At 47.5% G+C, this 22,397-nt stretch overlaps 2 protein-coding genes across 7 annotated transcripts in view; one reads left to right on the top strand and one right to left on the bottom strand.

Moving 5' to 3' along the window:
* The window catches only part of YEATS2 (YEATS domain containing 2), a 107,835-nt gene extending 95,730 nt beyond the window's left edge, over nucleotides 1–12,105 (top strand). For 3 of the 4 annotated variants that reach the window (XM_029215537.1, XM_029215535.1, XM_029215536.1), the window contains 8 exons: nucleotides 1,853–1,955; nucleotides 3,146–3,219; nucleotides 4,288–4,367; nucleotides 5,316–5,517; nucleotides 7,174–7,400; nucleotides 8,278–8,352; nucleotides 9,045–9,118; nucleotides 10,504–12,105. In XM_029215537.1, the coding sequence (XP_029071370.1) occupies nucleotides 1,853–1,955; nucleotides 3,146–3,219; nucleotides 4,288–4,367; nucleotides 5,316–5,517; nucleotides 7,174–7,400; nucleotides 8,278–8,352; nucleotides 9,045–9,118; nucleotides 10,504–10,612 (944 nt within the window). In that variant the 3' untranslated portion in view covers nucleotides 10,613–12,105. Of the gene's footprint in view, nucleotides 1–1,852; nucleotides 1,956–3,145; nucleotides 3,220–4,287; nucleotides 4,368–5,315; nucleotides 5,518–7,173; nucleotides 7,401–8,277; nucleotides 8,353–9,044; nucleotides 9,119–10,503 lie in introns of those variants that run through there. The other variant, XR_003792447.1, reaches the window with a different exon arrangement.
* On the bottom strand, nucleotides 4,685–21,993 carry MAP6D1 (MAP6 domain containing 1). 3 transcript variants are annotated; one of them, XR_003792449.1, is made up of 6 exons: nucleotides 21,614–21,993; nucleotides 16,513–16,630; nucleotides 15,794–15,933; nucleotides 12,986–13,138; nucleotides 7,076–7,226; nucleotides 4,685–4,737 (listed from the first exon to the last, which is right to left on the bottom strand). XR_003792449.1 is itself a non-coding variant. In XM_029215539.1 (3 exons), exons 1-3 carry the CDS (start codon nucleotides 21,991–21,993, stop codon nucleotides 15,853–15,855), a joined length of 579 nt encoding a protein of 192 aa, XP_029071372.1. In that variant the 3' UTR covers nucleotides 15,468–15,852. The 3 variants fall into 3 exon arrangements, 1 of the variants encoding a protein (XP_029071372.1); XR_003792448.1 differs by lacking the exon at nucleotides 4,685–4,737 and adding an exon at nucleotides 5,534–5,954; XM_029215539.1 differs by lacking the exons at nucleotides 4,685–4,737; nucleotides 7,076–7,226; nucleotides 12,986–13,138 and having other exon boundaries at nucleotides 15,468–15,933.
* Between the last annotated feature and the right edge of the window lie 404 nt (nucleotides 21,994–22,397).

The following is a 22,397-nucleotide window of genomic DNA, read 5'->3' as shown; positions in this document are numbered from 1 at the left end:
AAGAAACAAAAAGAATAATTGAACAGAAAAAAGAGCCCAGAAATAGACTCACGCATATATAGTCAGCAAACTCAGTAGGGAAAGGATGTTCTTTTCAATAAATAGAGCTGAGTTAATTGGATATATCCATTTGGGGAAACAAAACTTGGCCCCTGCCTTACACCATAAACAGAAATTAATTTGAATTGGATCATTGACTAAATGTGAAGGTAAAACAATAAAGCTTCTAAAAGAATATGAGAATATCTTCATGACCTTGGGCAAAGAGCACACAAGAAAGCTAGCCATAAAAGAAAAGATTGATAAATTAGACTTTATTAACACTAGGAACCTCATTTTATTAGAGGGACAAAATTAAGAGCGAAAGTCAAGCCACATCCTGGAAGATAATTTGCAATTGCATCAATTATATTTGACAAAGGAGTTCTGTTCAGAATATACACAGACCTAAAAATCTATATGAAAAAGACTGACACTGATTTTTTTTAAAGAGCAAGAAATGTAAACAGGTACTTCACAGAAGAGGATATTGAAATATAAGGAAATGAAAAGTTGTTCAACCTCATCAGGCATCAAGGGAATGCAAGTTAAAGCCGTAGTGAGATACTATTCTATCACCAAAATGAAAAGAACTGAAATTACTAAGTGTTGGCAAAGATGTGAAGCAACTGGAACTCACATACACTGCTCATGGGACTACAAATGGATATAATTACTTTGGAAATCAGTTTGGCAGTTTCTAATAAAGTTAAACATATATCTGACCTATCAGCAGATACACTGCTAGGAAACCGCATGTGTATGTCCACCCAAAGGTCCGTTAACATTGTTATTTTTAATAGCTAAAAAGATGCTGACACAAAAGGGTAGCACAGTATGATTCCAGTTATATGAAATTTAAAGTGGACAAAAGGTGGTTATCTTTGGCAGGAAAGAATGCCAAAAGCGTAAGGGAGCCAGGTTGAGGACTGGAAATACTCTATTTTGACTGGAGTGATGGGTACATGGATGAATACTTAGGTAAAATTTATCAAACTGTACCCTTAGTATTTGTGCATTTTATGCAAGTTATGTTATGCATCAAAAAAAAGGAAAGATGCACTAGTAGATCTCATTTGTAGACGCTTGCTTTTATGAAACTATTGAAGGATGTGGAGTAGGAAAATGACACTAACACGGTCCTTTAGGAAATTTTTCTGGTGCTCATGTACAAAATGGGTTGTTAGGGAAGAGACTGAAGGCAGGGACGCTGATACAGAAGCAGCGAGTGTGTATTCACAGTATTTTGATCAAAGAAGACTGTGAAAGTAAAGGAAGACAATGCTCCTGAGACATTGCTCTCTTCCATCAGTAGATTTGGTGATATTAAAAGCTGCGTGTGATTAGCTTGGATTTTTCCAAGCACAACGTATCTGATTTTTGCTTTTTGCCCTGTGTCTTAGAACACTAAGATAATGCTAAAAGTTGATAAACTTAGCTGGAGAGATGATAAGCAAAAGGATATTAGAACTTAGAACAGGCCAGCATTGTATTCTAATGTGGCATTGTTCAAGTGTGTGTGTGTGAGAGAGAGAGAGATAGATCTCACATAGCACTGTGGTTGGCCCTCTAAGAAATATCTAAAAAGCCACTTTATTGCGCCACCTTGTCATGAGACGCAGGCTAACAGTGCTCCCTTGTCTGCTGATCCTGCGATGATAGGCGCCGTCTCAGCGCCCTGGCCACGTCTCTGCAGCAGCTGCCGTGGCAGTGTCCTCACTGAGTTTCCATGGAAGAGCTTTTGTTTCTGCCCGCACGTGTCCTTCCATCATTGAACCCTAACAGTTCTCTCATTGTTGCTCTTCCCTTGTAGTGAAGACTGAACCAGAAACACCTGTGCCCAGCTGCCCCTCTCAGGATGGTCACACAGCAGTGAAAACAGAAGAAAGTTCTGAGCTGGGAAACTATGTCATTAAGTAATTATTTCAGTCCTCTCTAAGGGAGTTGTGCTTTTGGTGTGTTTATGGTACTTTTAAAAAAACCATCCCTGAGACAGCTGCATATGTGTAGAGTTGTGTGTATGAGTTAAGCCCTTTGATGGGTGGAAACCTTCTGTCCGTGTGTGGTGAACAAGTATTACCATTTGCTGCACAGCTCAGGAGTCTTCATTTAACCCCTTGACGTGACCTCTGAGCAGCACTTGATTTGTTGCCTCAAAAGCCTCCACTGCAATTACAGATCTCCCTCCATTTGAGCTTACCAACACAAAGTTTCTTTGCTGAATCTTTGGGTATGAAATTTTTCATGATGTAATTACTCAGGTGTGTATACATTTTGTGTCGGAGTATCCACACACCTGCCTAATCTTAAACAGCTGTCTTTTCATGGCCCATACAGACTCAGTGCTTCGTTTTTGTTTTTGTTTTTTTGCGGTACGCGGGCCTCTCACTGTTGTGGCCTCTCCCGTTGTGGAGCACAGGCTCCGGACGCGCAGGCTCAGCGGCCGTGGCTCACGGGCCTAGCCGCTCCGCGGCATGTGGGATCTTCCCAGACCGGGGCACGAACCCGTGTCCCCTGCATCGGCAGGCGGACTCTCAACCACTGCACGACCAGGGAAGCCCATCAGTGCTTCTTCTAAAAATACTCCCAGAGATTTTCTAATTTCCGAATTGGGAACCCACCTCTGACTGCATATTTTGAAGTATTTCAAACTGCTGGGAATGGTAGAAGCTTAGCCACTTGCACGTGACAGGTGACAGCATGAACTGTAATAACCCTAAGATAGGCATTGTATGATAGAGTTCCCTACTCTAGTGACAATCACATTGCAAAAAGATTACGTGGCTATTTAATTTTAAAATATAGATAAAATGAAATGTCGGGTTTGCATAATTTGTCATTCTTGGGGTTTCATCTTAGTGTTGACTTTTTAAGCATTGAATGCTCTTCATTTATAAAGAAGGCTATGCATAGAAGGAAGGACATACCAATATAGTTGGTTTAAATTTTAATTCCCTTGGAAAGGAGAAATATATACATAAATTCATATGTGTTATATGTGCGCGCACACACACACACACACACACACACACACACACATACACACACAGTTAGAAACTGCTCTGTGTATTCCCTACCTTAATTTTCTTTTCTTTGTCCTTCTCAGGATAGACCATTTAGAGACTATCCAGCAAATCTTAACAGCAGTAGTAAAGAAGATCCCTTTAATCACTGCAAAAAGTAAGACAATACTGAATATGTGGATGCATTTTTTTTAAAGCTGTGAAGTACTTGGGATATTAAGTCAACTTGAATCACTTGGTGTTGTAATTAATACTGACATGGTAGTTATCATAGAGGGTTTTAGCTACAGCTGTAGCTCATTTGCAGGGTTTTAGAATTAACAATATCTTGGTCAGTTAGTCTTACTATTTTCACGGTTTGATCTGCAGAAGGAATTTTTTTATCTTTCATCTAACACTCACTCTGTAGAAATAAACGACTGTCAAGACCTCCTGCAGTGATGTCTCCTCTATCCCTGCCCATTGTCAGCAAGACTGAACAGTTTGCTTCTCAGCCCCAATTGCTCTGACAGAATCAACAGCCCTCACCAAGGGCATGACCGACAGCCTGTGGATACTTAGGCTTCGGCTCTCGGGCAAGATCACCCGCGAACATTTAGAGGGAAGGGATGAAGCAGATTATCATTTCACATTCATGGGAATATGAAAGCAATAGGCCAAGTACAGACTACCTTGCTTATTTTTTCCAGCTGTAATAGCAAAGAAACTATTTTTTTTCCCCTCAAAGGGGTCATTTCGAGGTAGCTCAAAGTAAACTCAGTGATTTTTCTAGCCCAGCAGGAAAAAAATTTTTTTAAAAATTCAGATACAAATACAGAATATTAGAGCTGAAAGGCAGTTCTGGAACCGTCTTTCCCAGTGGTCTCATTTTACAGTTAAGAAAACTGAAGCCCAGAGAGATGATATAGGTTGCCCAAGGCAGCTTAGTGAATGGCAAGGCCAAGGCTATATCTCAGGTCTCCTGTTCCCAGTGGAGTGCCATTTCCACTTATTTTAATAGGTAGTCTACTGCCATGATACTTTCTCTACCAGAGAAGCTGATTTCCCAGGGAGGGCTGTTGTTTTGAGAACACACGAATGAGTGTGTTATGTTGCATCTGAACTTGCCTGTTAAGGAACATAGCCAATAAAGAGGTCTAAAGAAACTTTTGGACATGCTTCCAGCAAATAAGATTTTATTTAAATCATAACTTTATTCAGAGTTTGCTGGATATGTGCATTCTAGGTGAAGATGCCAGCTGTTTTTCTGCAAAATCTGTGGAGCAGTATTATGGCTGGAACATTGGGAAAAGGAGAGCTGCTGAGGTAATCCCATGTTTGCTGCAGGCCACCACTGAGAGCCTATTAGAGAAAATAACCAAAACACATGTGCATTCTGGCTGCTTCCATAAACCTCGTCACATGGAGCAATGATAAATTTTGCAGCATGTTTCGTTAAATTTTTTTTTTTTAACTTTATTTTTTGGCCGTGCCGGGTCTTCATTGCCGCACACTGGCTCTTCATTGTGGCGCCAGGCTTCTCTCTAGTTGTGGCATGCGGGTTTTCTCTCTCTAGTTGTGGCGCGCAGGCTCTGTAGTTTGTGGTGCTTGAGCTCAGTAGTTGCGGCGTGAGGGCTTAGTTGCCCCGTGGCATGTGGGATCTTAGCTCCCCTACCAGGGATCGAACTTGGGTCCCCTGCAATGGAAGGCAGATTGCTTTACCACTGGACCACCAGGGAAGTCCCTCGTTAAATATTCGATGGTAGAACTTTTTCCTTAGTTAAAAATCTCATTCTCCAAAGACATGTAGCTAGCCTTTGAAAGATCTACTTTTTCCTGCATTGGTAAAAATTTCTAAAAAATTTTAAAGAATTATATTAAAATTAAGTCAAGTATTTATTACTCAGTGTGGTAGCAACTATGCCAGACAGTAAGGTTATAAGAGGGAAGTAGCAGGTACAGAGGCATGCTTAGGAAGCTTTGAGAAAGTCAGTGTGATGAGTTTGGGTAAGGCTGGGAAGGCTGGGGAAGTGGGAGATCACAGGTTAAGACGAGGTGAAACACCTTGTAGGCCAAACCTAGGAATTTGAGTTTTATTTTATAAGCATTAGGTAAGAGTTTTTACTTTTTTTAAAAATTGAGGAGTAACACCATCAGATTTTTTTTTCCTTAGAAAAAAATGACTCTAACAAGTTAGCATGGTAGTTTAGAGTTGGGTGATTTATTTGAACACGCTAAGTTGAATTCTCCCCCTCCCCCCTCAATTTTTTTAAGTGGCAAAGAGCGATGACAATGCGAAAAGTCTTACAAGAAATACTGGAAAAGAATCCAAGATTTCGTCACCTGACCCCGCTTAAAACCAAGCACATTGCTCACTGGTGTCGCTGCCATGGCTACACCCCACCTGACCCCGAAAGCCTGAGGAGCGACGGGGACTCGATCGAGGATGTGCTGACCCAGATTGACAGCGAGCCAGGTAAGCACTGGTGGGACTCTGGCACCATCAGCAGCCGAGAAGTGTTTCCTTGGAGCACATGGTCACCTGTCAGCCTCCATGGTTCTCGGGCCACGTCAGCCCCAGCAGTTTTCCATGCTCTTTCCTTCAGCTGAGGTGAAGGGACCTGAGGACTCCAAGAGCTGCCTTAGAGAACAGGAGCCCACCCTGGGTGTCCCGCCCACCCCAGGATGGTCCCTACAGAACTATTTGTGCCCAAGTGTCCCAAGTGGTGTGCCCCAGCCAGGAATGTTCTGGCCCATGACATGCAACAGGAACACACTGTTCATTCAGGAGCCCCCCTTCCTCAGCATCATTTCTCCTTTGAAGACCTTCTTGATCTAACTCCTTTCCTTGTGGTAGAAGTGACTTCTTCCTTTGTGACCTTATAGCCACCCTCACACAGACGAGTCTTCTCCCTGAAGATGGGGACGATGTCTTATCTGTTACTTTATCTCCAGAACCTAGCCTGGAAGTGCACTGCCCAGTGCTGAAGGCACAGGTTTAAACAACTAATAATGTTGCAGATAAAATGAACTGTTTTATGATAAAGACACAAATAACTGAGCTATATGTGGGCAGGGGTGCAGGGGAGCTGGGTATAAAAGACATATGGGGAAAATATTTTGAATTTCACCTTAATGAATAAGGAGTGTTTTCTCCTCTCAGCCCCATTTCTGTAGAAAAACAGATGCTCCACCTCCCAGTCTGAGGGAACCTGGAGCACAGGAAGGGGTCTGGGGGGGTTCCTTTAAGACTTAGCACAAGTCCCATTTTCTCCATGAAGCTTTCCCCAGAGCCCTAACACAGGGTGGCCTCTCCTTTCTTTGATCTCCAGTGGTATTTAATATCAGAACCTTGAGGGTTTGTCAGATTTATATCTAAGCTCTTTGGAGAGCAGAGACCATGTCGATTACTTCTGTGCTTCACCGGTAGTGTATGTAAAGCACAATACTTTACCTGTACTAGGCTTTCTGTTAATATGACTGACTGATCTGTGAGCATCCTGCCAATAAAACAGAGAAAGCCAGGAGCTGGATGCTCTACCTCCATCCTGCTGGCTGCCCTTAACTCCATCTTGTCCCAGTCTGGACCTCACTTATTTATCTATAAAGTGAAAGGGATGCACTAGAAGATTCCCAGAGCCCCTGCTGGCTTTAAACTTCTAATACTCTTTGTTGGGCTTTGTATAAATCAACTTATTAAAGACTGGATGCATGGTATACACTAAAATGTTAGTAGTACTTATCTCTAAGCAGAGCATGGATGATTTTTAATTTCTTCCTTGTGCATTTCTAAATTCTCCAGATTTAAAATCTGGAAACAAATTACCAGTGGGAGTGGGGGGATGGCCTTGTTTTTGGTGGCATAAGTATGAATTATGTGCTGTTTTGACTTAGATTGTCCTTAACAGCACATAACGTTTTAACACAAGATGCCTGTCTTGGTGCTTGTCTCCCTTATGAATTACTAGTTCTCATAATTATAGATTCATAGAATTGTAGAACCAGAAAGAAGGTCAGCTCCCTTGATAACTTACCCTTCTTCTCTGGGTCTCAGGCTATTGGTCCCTTGGAGATGGACAGTCCCTTTCTTTTGTCACCACAGCTGTCATAAGACTGATTACCTCTCATTTAGAGTGCCCGTCATCATTCTCCTCTGCTGACAACCTCTGCCGGAAACTGGAGGACCTGCAGCAGTTTCAGAAAAGAGAGCCGGAGCATGAGGAGGAGGTGGACATCCTCAACCTCTCAGAGCCGTTAAAGATAAACATCAAAAAAGAACAGGACGAGAAACAGGAAGAAATGAAATTCTACCTGCCACCAACACCCGGCTCTGAATTTATTGGTGACATCACACAGAAGGTAGGGGACTAAGGCCTGTGCTGCTGGATCCCTAACCAGGTGCAAGGTGTTCAGCCTTAGAAACTGACACCAGACTTTCTGGTGAAGCAGGTGTATGATTTCCTTCTGCCTGGTAAACCTGGGCTCTGCTCTCTGGGCACCTGCCTTCCTACATCAGGGCCCTTGGGCAGGAAAATGAATTACATGTATAGAGAGGCTGCTCGTTGAACATGAAATTGAAGCAAAGGCAGCTAGGTGTAGGCAGTTTTTTACTTTTCATCTGCTCTTTTCTCATTTGCCTCAGTAGAAGCACCCTTCCCTCATGAGGCATGTCATAATGAGCTCTCCCTGACACTAATAGCTCCCAAGTGCCCTGCCAGGGTGTGGACGTGGCACTCAGTGCCCTTACGGTACAGGAGAGAATTATCTACCTACCTCCAGTGGAACGCAGCCTCACTTTAGCATCTGCCTGCTGCACGGCTGCCTGGGACCCAAGTGCTGAAAGACTAGTTTTTTTTCACCTACAGAAGGAGATGACAAGTGGGGCCGTTTCCAAGTATATCTTTATCACCTATTGCAAATAGGGCCTGAGAGTCTGATTCCAGGCTTTCCAATATGTTGCTCCCACTGTCAGAATTCATGGCAAATCCTACGTTCTCTCATGAAGGAGATTTGGGGGTAAGAGCAGGATTATAATAGCATTTTTAACAATCCCTTAGAAACATGGAGTGGTAGGATAACAGATTTTCGGGTTGTTATAGTCTGTGTTACTTCTCCATGAGTTTTGTCCAGAACGTTTGTGGAGTTATTCTTCCACCCGGACATCATCTTGGGTATCAGAAGCGTGCTTGTTTTTCATGAGGACATAGGAACAAATGGCTTTCTTCTGCTCTTCCAGATTGGGATCACCCTGCAGCCTGTGGCGCTGCATAGGAATGTGTATGCGTCGGTGGTGGAAGATATGATTTTGAAGGTGGGTGCCTGTGGGCAGCAGAGGGGGCCGTGAGCTGCCGTCAGGGGCTGAAGCGCTGAGGGGCCAGCCAGGCAGGACAGAAATGGAACAGAGATGACAGGCTTTACGATTTCTCAGCTTATTCGGGCTTAAAGTTTTCTCTTTTTTTTCCTTCTGATTTTTAAATGAATTAAATTGTAGTTCTACAAGAGTTTCTGTGCTGATGTCACTCTAATGATATCTTTCAGTGCCATTTCAAGTGTTTTTTAAGTAGCCTGAGGTGAGAGTCATAGGTCTCAGTGCTTAAAGAGGTGACTCACATGTCACAACAGTAGCCACAACTGTCCCACCCCTCGGTGAGAGGATGACGAAACCAGGTTCCTTACCCAGCCAGATCCTAGCTCAGCAGTTCCTTTCCTGGTAGATCTCCAGGAGCAGGGATACCTCACAAATAGTCCTCACCTGTCCTCCTTAAAAATAATGTCTGATTAATGAAAATTACCCCCTTCATAATTTCTCAGAATCATAGCCTCTGTAATTGTGGGCTATTATTTGTGGTCTATTATTCGAACCTTTAATTTCTTCCTTAAGGACTTTTGATCCTTAGATATAGCTGTTTCCAAGTTTAGGGTATGGGATGGGGGTCAGCTCTGCATCCCTTCTTGCCAGCAAGCAGGTGGCCCTTTTGAGAGTAACAGCATCTTCTGTTGTAGGCTACAGAGCAGCTGGTCAGTGACATCCTGAGACAGGCTTTGGCGGTTGGATACCAGGCAGCATCTCACAACAGGTACGGTTATCTCTTTAGTTGGTGGTATCAGGCTGACAGATATTTCCTCACAGTTTAGTTGCCCATCATGATGTTTTAGACCTAAGTCAGCTCAGTAGGAGGTGTCAGTGCTTGGGACATTCTCAGAGCCAGACAGACCTGGGGGGCCTACTTGGTTGTTTTGAGACAGTCTCGTGGTTGTGAGAGGTCTGTATCTTCCCCGTCTCTACTGCATAGACCCTGTTCAGTAGGACTCTCATATGTTACACGGTTGAACAAATACCAATTCGTTGCCATTGAAGATAAAAGCAGTGTTTCTTTCGTGTCAGGTTTAGGGCCAGGCACTGCGTATATTACCTAATTTGTTGTTCATTTCAGAACTCATGCTCCCTTTTTAGAAATCAGGAAACCGGGCTCTGAAAGGTAATCTTGCCTGGCTTTCCCAGCAAATACATGATAGAACCTAGATTTAAACTTAGATCTCACTGGCTCTATACCCACAGGCTCACCAGTGCTCTTTGCAGCCTCTCTAATTGTCATTGATTGGGACGCTGAATTTTGCTCTTTTCCTGGGCCCTGAATGAATGATAGACAGGCATTCCTTTCAAAGGAAACAGATTTATTTTATTCTCTTGTGCTTAAAGGCTGTCATAAATTTATATAACTTTAACAGAATACCTGAGGACATGAAGAGACCTAAATCAGAGGAATATGGTTAGGTCAGACTTAACAGGAATGTAACACATCAGGCAGTGTAGAGAGGTCTTTACAAAAAGTGAGGAACAAAGGAGTTCTAGTAATGCTGCTTCTTGTCCTGCTGGAGATCCAGGAGTGGGCGGAGTGCCTCTGCAGCCCCTGCTCGCCTCTCTGGTCCCAAATGTGAAGACATAGAGTGACCTGAGTGCTTTCGATAAGAACACTGAACGTCACACTTGGCCTGCCATAACTCCATCTCCCATCTTTCCAAGAGATGGGCTCTGTGGCGCATTGACTCAGCTTTCATTCGGCTGAGACTGAATTACAGCAATAACGTTCTGTTCTGCTTTACTTCCTTTCTCTTTTCTCAATCCCCAGTCTTTTTTTCTTCTTCTTAATCATTCAACCACCTTATTGAAATCCATTTCATGCCTGTGGTAGGAAGTCATATTTGAGCCCTAAATAGGGCTGACCGGGAAGAGGGTAGGCCACATCTCCACCAGAGTCAAAGGAATTAGTGGGAAAGAAGAGGGGGAGAGAGAAGGCACCTGCCCACTCCCCATCCCCAGAGTGGCCCTAAACCATGCCTATCACTCAGCATCATCCCCACCTACTAGAGCCTGTGCATGGGATGGTCCTTTCGGTAACTTAATTGCTTAAATTATTTAGATATTTGAGAGAATCACTAACACCTTTGTTTTTTGGACCAGGATTCCCAAAGAAATTACAGTGAGTAATATTCACCAGGCCATTTGCAACACTCCTTTTCTGGACTTCCTCACAAACAAACACATGGGGATATTGAATGAAGATCAGTGAACAGAATGAAGATGCCCCTAGGAAAGCAGGATTCGAAGTCTTGAACTGTGATGATTCTTCTATTTGGGAGAGAAGGTCGTTTTCTGTGTGCCTCGGAGTATGATGGCTACTAAACCATTGCCTCCACTTAGTAACACCAGTGTTCAGTCCCAGGTCAAATCCTTTTAGGAGAGAAGTTTGTTTCCCAATTCTAGAGTGAAGCCATGAGTGGATGCATGCTCTGTCAGCTTGAATCTGTTCCCTCTCTGTGCAGGCTCCATCAGGGTCTCCATCAGAGCAGGGTCAGGCCCCATGTATCAGGCCCTTCTGTCCTCTGCGTGTTTTCCAGTGGGCACCTTGGGCCTGAGTCTCCCTCCAGGAGGCAGAAAATGAGTCTGGCAAGCTAGAGATTTCACCCATTCTGTGGGCTGGGGTTACAGGCACCACCACCACCACCCTCTAGTTACCCTGATAACATCTGGAGGAGGGCTGGGCTTCGGCACTCAGACCCCAAGCATCGGCTCAGGAAGCAGTGATGCTGTGTGGAAGACACACAAGCCTGGGAGGCTGCAGACTGAGAATGCTTCTTTCATGGGACACAGGAGCATTACTACAACCAGTCTCAGAGCATTGTCAAGGGATGGACAGATCCCAGCATAGGTCAGGAAAAGGTTTGACTACAACTGAGAAGCTCTTAGCCATAGACAGCACCCACAAAGCCCGGGCACTTGGCAGACTCAGGCCAGCTTTGAGTGTGTGCCGGGCAGAGAGCGGGTTCCTCACCATTGGCGTGGTCTGCCGGAGCTCCTGCTGCTGAACCCACGTTGAGTGGCCAGTGGGGAGCAGCCCCTCGGACAGTTCAACCTGTCCAGTGGATTTGGTGTCTTGTTCTTCTCTGTCAAGGAGTTTTTCCCAAGAAAAGTGTTTTAAACACTTGTGAGTGCCTTAAAGGTAGAGAAAGGACTGTCAAAGGCAAGACACAGGGATGTCAGTGCTCAGAAGCAGTGAGAACAGATTGTGTCATAGGCAGAGGCCATCTCAGTGGGAGGCAGAAGTGGTCGGAAAAAGGAAAGTTAGCCGCGCCCTGCATGATGTCCAGTTTCATTATAGACACTTTACCCCAATCCTCCTGACAGTCTGTAGAAGTAAAGAATTTATTCTCAGCAGTTAGGAATCTGCTCCAAGAAAAACTGAAAGCTGTGAGTCAGAGCCAAAGAAACTTATCCAAGCAACATAATTCACGTTTTCACGAATCCTCTAGATGTTCCGAGTCAGAAGGCAGGGAGGCAACTACAAGAAATCTGCCCTTTATTCAGCATCTGAGGACAGCAGCTGCAGAGGGAAATTACTCAGTAAGGCATAGGGCATGTCCTGGCTTAGTAATAAAACAGTTCAGTAGTAAAGGCTCAGATGTTCCATACATAAAATACTCCAAGCAAGGTTAATGGGCAAGTGTAGACTCATTCAGCAGTGGACTGTGACTCAGAGCTAAAGGATGAAGATTTGATTCAAATGAGAACAGAGTCAGTTATTACAGGTGTGAAAGCCTCAAGAAATGATCTTTTTGCAAAAGAAATAGTAAGTGATTTAACAGTCCCCATATATGTTAATGTTGCAATGAAATGTATTTGTATCATAATATGTAACATAATTGTGTAACAAAAATATCTACAATAAATCTTCCAATATTTGTGATGGGTTTTTCTGAGTTTGGAGCACTACACTTTGGTAGGGTTTTTCTTACATTAGGTCAAAAAGAGCTGGGATGAGGCAAAGGTATAGGTGTTTGTGTACTTGAATGAATTCTTCCACTTCTTTCCAAAAAGAATTTGCAGCTTCTTAAAATAAGGATTACAGTTATATAAAAATCTGAAAAAGTTTTGGAAAAATGCATGTTGGTCCTGGCCACAGTGGTTTCTGACAGCTTGGAGCAAAGGAAAACTACCTCAAAGCCAAGGCAAAGATTAAAACAGCTCCTGTTGTCCAATCAAGAAGCACACTGGTTCGTCTGGCAAGAATGGGTCTGTGCTGAAGCCAGAAAGAAGTTACTCCTGTGACCCAGTCCTGCTGGGACCATCTGCTATCACAGTGGCTAAAAAATTACAGCAAGTACAGAAATATCTCAGAAATGACTATTATTTATATCCACTCTTAATAAGAACTAAAAGCTTTGAAAGCTTTGGTTCTTCAAAGGTAAGAAGTTATTTGGGGAGGAGGCCCTATAATACAATCCAAGTATGTAGCTTTCCTGGGACCAGGCTTCGCTTAGTGTCAACCTTTAGGGAGTTGATGGTCTGGAGGAAGGAGAATAGGGGCATTGACTAGGCCCCCTTCTTGAATGTTATTTGTGTCAGCCACGGTTTTGACAGGAGCCACGGGACAGTGTCACAGTACCTTAATCGGGGACTCCCTCTTAACTGACTGAAGGCGCCTGTGTGAGTGAGGCCAGCGGAGCTGATCCTGCTCAAAGGGTCCCCCGTTGGCCCAGGGTGGGCTGCATGGCCAAGGTTCTCTCAAAAGCTGCTTTTTGGAGTTTGGCCAGAAATCCTGGAGTTATTACAAGGATGAAAGTATTAGTGTTTGTAATGGGTTTTTCTGAGTTCGACTCACTACGGAGCCATCAGTCTTGGTCTAAATGACTGTGGGTGACAGGACCCAGGGGCCTCCCTGTGGTTGGGCCTCCTCACGGCTGGTCAACGCAGCTACTGCAGCGCTAACTTTGGTCATGGAATAATTAATTTGAACTCCTCTTTCCTTTGGCTAAAATTACCTAACAAGCAGATTAAACTGCTTTTTAATTTAATATAAAAATGCTAATTATATAGAAACTTTTAGCAAATATTGTAAGGTGTAAAAAATTTTTAATTATCCATAGTTCCCCTTCTCAAAGACAGCCACCATCAGTGTTCCAGTGCGTTCCTTTCGGTCTTCGTCTGTTTGTATCATACATATGACCTAGGTGAGTTGGGACCACGTGGCTGAGGCTGCTATTATCTCAGTGTTAAGGCCTTATGAAGACCTAGTGGGAGGAAGCTGCTGTTTCAGAATCCAGATCTAATAATTAATGAAGTCTAGTAAGGAAGGCTGTTGGGTTGGGGTGTTTTTGAAAAGCTGTTTGTTCCTGGGTGTGCAGGAATGCCTTCCAGAGGTCAGGCCTCTGTCAGGCAGTGGTGCTCCCACCGCTGCTGCAGTGCCAACACTGCCAGCATGGGGCAGCCTGCTTTACCCCCAGCTCAGTGAATGGGCTCTTGGGACAGGCTCTGGGGGAGGGATGGGCATGGCTGGCTATGTGGTGTGACACAGGCAGGGGCTACTGAGAGGGCCTGTCAGTGGCATCAGATGGACCAAAGCTGCAGATGGGAGTAAAGCAGGCTCCCGGGAAGGGGTGCTTGGGCAGGAGAGAACAAGTACAGCAGCTGTGCTTTGTTGGCCATGTACTGTACTAAGCACGCTGCACATAAACACATTCTCTAGGGGGTGGGGAGGGGAGTGGCATTACCCATACTTTGCAGATAAGGACACAGAAGCTTAAACTGCTCCCAGCTAGTGAACGGAAAAGCCAAGATTTGAGCCCAAGACTAGCTTCAGAGACAGTCCTTTTACCCTAGGCTCCTAGTGGGGTTGGGGGGAAATGGGTAAGTGTAAAAGAGGAAGTTCGTGGGTTCTGTTAAATATTACTACATACGACAGCAGTGCGACTGCAGCCCAGGGTCAGCGTTCTCAGAATCTACAAGCCTCCAAGGGAGAGCAGCAGTAGCCATGGCACATTAAAGTCCTCTTGCTAAGAGGAGATAAAGGAAGACATGAGAAGGCGTTCGTGTTTATAATTAATTTAAAGAAATGTTAAATTGAAACAATATGTTTGCGTTTTAGTAAAATCTGAGATTGTACCATTAATCTGTTTGCTTCTCACAGAATGCCCAGCACGCAGTCTCTTTTCCCTTAGAAGCATCTAACATGCAAACCAATGAAGTCTGAAATAACAGGACCCTTTGTGTAAGCATATGGTTTTGCTTTTCCCTTTAAAATGATTCTCTCAACATTTCCTTTGCTGGAAATGTGCCAGAGCTGGGAGCTAGCACCTCTGAGGGGACTGATGGCCCCTCGCAGCCTGAGCTGGAAACAGGGCTCCGCCTCCGCTCTGAGCTGCTTCTAAAACCTGAATGCCACCTCCTGTGGTGAAAGTAAATGCTCACCTGGCTAAGCCACCTGAGGGCTGGAAAGAGGTAAAGATCCAAAGGGAAATCCTTGAGCTTCCTTACCGAAACTGTCCTTAGCTTGTGCCTCTAATCTCTAAAAGGAACACAAACTCCTTCAAATGTTTCGAGGGCTGCTGTGCAAAGAGGGGACCAGGCTAGTTCCAGGTGGCTGCACTGGCTGGAATTTGTCAAGAAAGGAGAGGACCTTCCAAAAACAGAATGAGCTGCCTCAACAGCTAGTGAGCTCCCTGTAATGAGATGACGTTTTCAGGTCTTTCAGGGAATGAAGCTAGTGCCACCCTTCTCCCGAAGCAGCTCCCCGTTCTTAGTATAGTAGTTCCCATCTAGTCATCAGTACATTAATGGAACAAAACTGGAGTCAGTAATACTAAGGTAAATGTCATTCACTCAGTACTTCACTCATCCCAAGAAATGTTTTGTTAAAACCAGGGTCGTCTTGGCCATAAAGAAATTGTCTTTAAAACTGAAACCCTATGATTGATATTCTGCTTCTTTGGGAAACTTCTTCCTGGTTACTTAGCATCATCATGAGTCACATGCAGGTGATAACCTAAGATTTCTTCTACAGCCTGAACATGTGGGGCCGTTGGTGGGACTATCCAAGGACACCACCTTGGGTTACCATCGGTTATAAAATTGTCATGCAGCCTGCGAAAACAACAACGTGGACATTACTGGATCTTTCAAGGACCTGTTATGTCCATATTCCTCAGCCCCCAACGACCAATTCAGTTCACAGTAGAATTGATCAAGTTCTTCAGATTTAAAAAATGAAGGGTGGCCAAAAGAGGCAATTAAAAAAGATCTGAAGCCTTCCGCACACATCTCTGAGGCCCAGAGCTGAGCTGGGTGGTGCTGTGTCCCTCTGTGCCTCTGTTCTGCCCGCAGCCTCCTGCAGCTTGGAGAGGAAGTAGTGCCCCACGGTGAGAACGGAGGACCCTCCCCCTCTGACAGCAGGGGCCATCTGGTCCTGAGACCTCACCCAGTCCCCGGGCAGTGGGTTCTGATCCTCTGTGGCTGCTCGCTCCTCTCCGTGGGCAATCACACGTTGAGGATCCGGGGAGCTGAGGCCTGAAAGATGGCTGAGGGGTTAGGGGCGAACTTCTTCCTCACCTCAGGGACCTGGAAAATGAAATGTGGCCACAGATCAGCGGGCCTTTCCCTCGACTTTCCCCCTCCCCACAGCTCCAGGAAAAAAATCCCCTCTTTGTCCTTGAGAGTTGGGACTGCTAACCTGAAGGGTCTGCAGTTAACGCGGGGTTCCTGCGTTAGTGGACATTGGCCAGATGGAGCACATGGACCTTCGTTTCTCCCTGAAGCCTCTTTTGGGTTGAGTCAGGAAGCTGAACGGCCCCACCTCCCTTCCAGCTCCTCCTTACATGAACGCCGGGGCCTGGACAGCTTGTCACTAGGGCTCAGTGGCCAAGGGTAAGATTGGGATTTAGAAGGGAGGGGACACCCTTCTCCCCAGAGAAGTCAGCACGAGGGGGACACACATGTGGCTAACGACAAAGCATTACCTTGGCTTTCTGTTCGCGAGTGGCAATTGGGTGTTGAGACACCACTGTCCCTGGCATAATGCCATCCTACACCACCCAAACCTGACTCCTAGTCCCTAACCTGGAAGAAAAGCCTCTGTCCTCACACCCCCTGCAGCCAGGCACCCAGCCCCTCGCCCTGCAGCACCAGCTTCGGACTGACCTGGAAGCCAGCCCCGGGGCTGCTGTCCCATCCAGAGCTGTGGGTTGTGATGACTGTGGTGGGTTTCACCTTTGTGGATCTCGATGGCTTCACTCCAGTCCAAGCCTGGAATTCCTGTCTGGAATAGAACACATCACAACCTTGCACAGGGTCTCCCGTCCCTTCCCCTGACCCCTCAGAGGCCTCGGCCCTTGCCCTGTGCTTCTGGAATATTCCTGACCAATGTCCACTGCTGAGATGCTGCTTTGGCTGCAGATGTTCCTTTCTCCCCTTACAAAGGCAGAACTAGCAGACGAAGTGTACCCCAGACAGCTCCAGCGGGAATTTTCTCTCACGCTGCTGGGGAGCAGTGGCACAGGCTGCACGGGGAGTAAGCAGAGAGCTCAGTCAACAACTGGATCCTACTCATCCCGAACTGCGAGCTCCCGGCGTGTGCTGGCCCTCAGAGAGAGCACGTTCCAGCCCTGCCCTCCAGGGCTCCCTATCTTGCCTCCGGGCCACTTCAAGGGGCCCTAGAGGCCCAGAACCAGCGAAAGTCGCTCGCCTGCAGCCCACGTCGCTGGTGGCCCTTATGTCCAGAGGAGGTGATGGACTGGACAGCACACTGCACGGTCCTCCATACCTGGTTACAACTGAGGAAGAAAATGAGGCTCAGTGTTGTGTTTAGTTTTTAATAACTTGTCTTATTAACTCCTGCAAAAGAGTATAAATCGTAGTGACCATCTCAAGAAACTAAAGACAGCCTGGCGCTGTGGCTTTTGTATGGCGCTGTGCCCGCGGGCACTGATGCGCAGGAGCAGGGAGGGACGGTGGTCTGCACAGGGGGTAGGTGTTGGCTACCTGGAGGGAAGTGACAAGGCTGGCACGGCCTAGCTCCAAGTGCTCAGAGTAGCATTCTTTTGACAAAGACTTAATTCCTCAGTTCCTCTTAAAAAACAAACAAAAAACCTATTTTAATTCTATCAACTCCCCTACTAAATGGCAGAGACCTCCTGTGCCCACAGGAGCCGCTGGCCAAGGTGATGTTCTGAGGAAAAGGGTCCAGATGGCCAGAGGCAGCATCCGTATTTGGGCTGGGTCCACCCCAGCCTATCTCACCCCATCCACAGCCCTGGCCAGGTTTCAGGCCCTGAGATCAACAAAGCAGCCTTTTCTCCTTAGCACAGCTGGGCACTACTGGGCATGACACGTGTGCAGGGAGCAGCTGTGTCTGTCTGTGGCCAGCACTTGGGTACCAGGAGGCAAATTGGGCCAAGGCCCTATTGGATAACTTTTGCTTCCAAAGCTGCAAGGTTTCAAAGACCAGCTGCCCGAGCCATCTGCTACTCTGTTTCTCCTGGGGAAGCAGGTCCTCCCCTTGGTGTGCCCTTCTGTTCCCACACTGAGCTGAGCCTTGGGTCTGGCAGCCCAAGCCTGCTGCCCCAGGGTGGCTGCAGGGGTCCCAGAGCAGGAGGTGACCAGAGCCAGAGGCTAGAGCAGTGCCTGTGGTTCCTTGTGGGACAGGCTGTGCTGGAGCCCAGGTGAGAGGGAGGCCTGCAGTGGGGATGGAGAAGGGACGTTGAAGACAGACTCGACAGGGCCTGGTGACTGCCCAGGAGATGAGGAGGGCAGGCTGATGGCCTGCTGAGGAGATAATACAGGACTAGCTCAGTCAACTGTGCCCCCCCTCACCAAGCAGTTTCCACCACTGTCCACCTCATGTGAGCCTCAGCTGGACCTTGAGGGCCGCAGTCCCTCCTGCTGAGGGGCAGGGAGCCACCCAGGGCATTGCAGACCGCCAGACTGAGGATCCTGAGGCCTGGGTTCTCAGGCCAATATGGCTTCAAACAAATCCCTGAACTTCCCTAAGCCTTCCCGATGGGCACTTGGAAAAGTGGGAGTTAAGTCTGGCACTTTGACTGTTGGCCCTTTAACTGACTCACCCAGGAAGGAAAGAGGGAGACGACTGGGCCAGGGGTGCTGACACACCGAACTCTGGAGGGAAGGCTCTGGGAGGAGCTGGTCAGGAGGAAGGACCCAGGCTGGCAGTGGGCAGGACCCGCTGCCCTTCTGGCCGAGTGAGAGGCAGGTCAGTTCTCACCTGGAGACCAAGGGCCAGGTGAGGCAGGACCTGCTGGGGTGGAGAGGAGTAGCCACGAGCACTCGTATCCCTGGGCTCTCTGGATCTGTTCATTTCCTTTGCTTTGTAAATTTCTTTAAATAGTTCGCTTAGGTAACGTGCATCTTTCAAGAAGGCAGGTGGGATGGAATTGCTCATTCCAGTAGTAGAGCTGGGAGATGGAGGGTCCCCGAGGTCGGCTCGCACAGTGCTGGGGAGCCAAGTTCAGCAGTGGTCCTATGTCTCTGCCAGGTGACCCAGGCAGCTAAGCTCTTGCTATTTCTGCTTTACAGATGAGGAAAGGGTCAGAGGGGCCAAGTGACCCACCAAGTTTATATACCAGGAAGGAGAGCTCTAGTGAGTCCCAACTCTTGCCCAACTCGGTACTTTTCCACCACTGCCGGACACAGGTCAAGCAACTACCTGATTCAGTGAAGGCAGCATCTTAGGGGATGATAACCTATTAGGGGCATAGATTTGGTCTCTGAGGCAAGACACACTTGGGTTCTGCTCTGCTCTGCGTGACCTCGTGCCAGCCACTCAAGTTCCTCATCTATAGAATGGGGACAGCAAGAACTGAACTTATTCCAGGGCGTTATTGGGAAGTCTTGGGGAGATAATCTGTGGGAAGTCCTAAGCCTGGTGCCTGGTACGTGCCAAGCAGAGAGTAATAACTAGTACCTTTAGTATATCACTGGAGCTGGAAGGACCCAAGCAGGACTTTCAAACCTGCCATCTGCTCAGCAAGGGTGACGGATGGCTTCTAAAAGTCCAGCCTTTGCTTGGACACTTCCAGTGAGCAGGAGATCAGCACCACGTGACCTTACCCATCACAGTCAGTTCTAATTATTAGAAAACGCTTCCTTCCCTGAGCTGAAGCTATCTCCCTGCAAGTTCCGCCCCCGTCTGTGCCTGGAACATCAGCCATTTGAAGGCGCTGCACACCCAGGACCTCTGGCCTTCCAGACCTGTCACCATTCAAGGCCCCTCCAGCTGGTTCAGGGCCCCCTCGTGCAGCAGTCGGCACCGTCCACTGCGTGGCTGGGGCCCCAGTGCTGTGGCTTAGTGTCTGCCCTGCCCCTGACACCCCTGGCTGCATTTCTGCAGCTCAGCTTGAGCACACGTCCCCGAACACAAGACCCATCCTGAAACAGCCACTCCCCATCGAGTTTCTTAAAACCTGCATGCCCGTGAAGGAACCTCTGGGGAGACAGAATGTTCCACGTGTCTGAATTATGGTGGTGATGCCCAGGTGTATACAAAAGTCATCCAGCTGTACACTTATAATGGATGAATTTTACTATATGGAAATTATACCTCAATACAGTTGATTTTAAAAGTAATAAAATTGAAGGAGAAAGTTCATACCTTTTGGCCCTTAATTCCACAGGTAGGAATTCATACTAAAGAAATTATTGTATAAGCAAAGATCTAGCTACAAGAATGCTGATCAAAGGAGGTATTTTTTTCTCTAAAATTTTTTGTTAAAGGTAATACATGTACTCTTTTTTTTTTTAGAGCAGTGGTTCAGGGAATTCCCTGGTGGTCCAGTGGTTAGGATTCTGTGCTTCTATTGCAGGGGGCATGGGTTTCATCCCTAGTCGGGGAACTAAGATCCTGCAAACCATGTGGCACAGCCAAAAGAAAAAAAAAAAGCAGTGGTTCAAAAGGGCAGAGTGAAAAGTCCCTCAGTCTCCTTCCACCCCTGGCAGCATCCACAACTCCTTCCCCTTCTTCCTCTCCCTAAAGGTTACCATTTTCTCACACACCCATGCAGAGACATCCTACGCTTATTTCAGCAGATATGTATGTATCAATAACCCCTTTAAAAACACAAATAATAGCAGATGTGTCGTTCTGCATCTTTTTTGACATCTTCTATTATCAGTACATTCTGGGCTTCCCAGTAGCCCATCCTATGGCAGAGCTATAATTAACCAGTCCCCTACATCAGTAGGACAATGGAACTGTTTCCATTTTCTGCTGTACTGTTGTTGACACGTACCTTATACTCCTTAGCTCCCACCCCATGTTCTAGGTTACCTGTAGGGAAAATTTCTACAAGTGAAGTAACTAGATCAAAGGAACAGTGTTTTTAATAGCCCCAAATTAGAAACACCCTAAATATTTAACGACATGAGAGTAGGTTAATATTTGGACATATTATCAATATATGGATAATGTATATCCATAAGATAAAATACTGCACATCCATTAAAATTCATGTTGTAGAAGAGCATCTAGTAACACGGAATGACATCCACGATACGTGAAAGAAAAAAAAAACGTGTACAGTTACAAATCTAACTATGCAAGAATTATAAACAGATACGCACTCAAATGCATGTTAAGGATTAGAAAGAACTACGAGTTTGGGGTAGGATTAAGGGCATACTCATATTCTACACTGTAATTTCCGTAATTTCCAATTTTTCTGATCACTGTTGTTATAAGAAGAGAGAAAGCCCTCAGCTGTCCAGGGGCAGAACACAGGCCTGTCCTCAGTGAAAGCCACGTCAGCTGCCCTCAGTCACTCAGTGGCATCTCTAGGGGACCACCCACTTGGAAGCTCTGCATTTGGTCCTCACCACCAACGCCCCCACAGAAGGCGATCCTCAGGCAGTTGGCCTGCGAGCACCCCTCCTATGGCTAGGCCCACCTGGTGGAAGTTAAGGGGAAGAGGATTTTAACTCGGTCGAAGGCAGGCTTTCTGCCAGGACTGCCCGAGAGGGCAGCGAGTGAGGTAGTGAGCTCGCCGCCACGGAGGTGCTCGCTGGCTCACTCACTCCGAGTCTGGTCGGGGAGCATCAAAGGAGACGCTGGCAGTGCCAGAAACCAAAGGAGATGACCTCGGAGGCCGCCCACGGCTCTCTAAGTCGTGTGGGATGGGGGCTCTAGGCGCCTCCTCCCTCCCGCCCACCCTGGTCCTCCAGGCTCCCCAGCTCAGCCTCCTGGGACCACGTGGTTTGCGTACAATGCGCTCCCCTGCCCCCAGCCTCATACCTGTACGATGTGGTCGCCGCTGCAGCCGCATCTGCGTCGCCGACGGGGAGCACGTAGACCCCCCGGCTGTAGGGCGCGGGGGGCTTGATCCTGCGGCCGCCCGCTCCCGACCCGCGCCCCAGTGTTGCATCTCTGGGCCTCGCGGGCGCCGTCCACACGCCGAAGTCCCGCTGGTACTGAGTAAGCGGCACGTCCCGGCCGGGGTCCCGCGAGCCTGCGGGGGACGAGCCCCTGCGTGAGGTGGCACCGCCCAGGCCCGGCTCCTCGCTCTCGAGGTCGGAGTAGCTGTGCAGGGTCAGTGGCACAGCCACGTCGGAGCGGTCCAGCTGGTTCCAGCGCCGCGCCAGGCAGCAGAGGCGGCTGATGCAGGGCCACGCCATGCTGGCCCCGGCGCCTGGCGCTCGCGCTCGCTCGACTCCCTGCGCTCCGGGCAGCGCCGCCCCCGCCCGCGGCCCCGCCCGCGCCGCCGCAGCCCCGCCCCCCGGCCTCGGGGTGGCCACCCAGGGAGCGGAGGGCTGGGCGACAGCCCCGCGAGGCCAGGGCCGCCTGTGCAGGGCTGGAGCTGGGCGCCGGTGAAGGAAGAGGGTAAGGCTGGCGGGGTGCAGAAACGGGGCTGGGGTTGGAGGAACTGAAACCGCCTGGAGGCACAAGTGTCCAACTTGAAGAATGTCTCATAATTTAATCCAAAGTTCCCTAAATGCTATCTTATAATTTAGACCTGGCTTCGCAGAGGCCGAGGGCCGGATGGCGACAATTCCTAGCCGATCGCCCTCCGCCAGCCCCC

The sequence above is a fragment of the Monodon monoceros genome, unplaced genomic scaffold, assembly GCF_005190385.1.
Source record: "Monodon monoceros isolate NGI ecotype Baffin Bay Population unplaced genomic scaffold, NGI_Narwhal_1 Super_Scaffold_11, whole genome shotgun sequence".
Lineage (NCBI taxonomy): Eukaryota > Metazoa > Chordata > Mammalia > Artiodactyla > Monodontidae > Monodon > Monodon monoceros.
Note: the sequence above shows the minus strand (reverse complement) of the source record. Positions and strands in the feature narration are given on the sequence as shown.

Excerpts from the sequence above, each read along its gene's own strand:
- MAP6D1 (XM_029215539.1), bottom strand. The coding sequence starts at position 21,993 with ATGGCGTGGCCCTGCATCAGCCGCCTCTGCTGCCTGGCGCGGCGCTGG. Across the intron at positions 16,631-21,613 it reads GCGGCGACCACATCGTACAG|ACAGGAATTCCAGGCTTGGA; the intron begins GTATGAGGCTGG and ends GTTCTATTCCAG. Across the intron at positions 15,934-16,512 it reads GCCCCGGGGCTGGCTTCCAG|GTCCCTGAGGTGAGGAAGAA; the intron begins GTCAGTCCGAAG and ends TTCATTTTCCAG.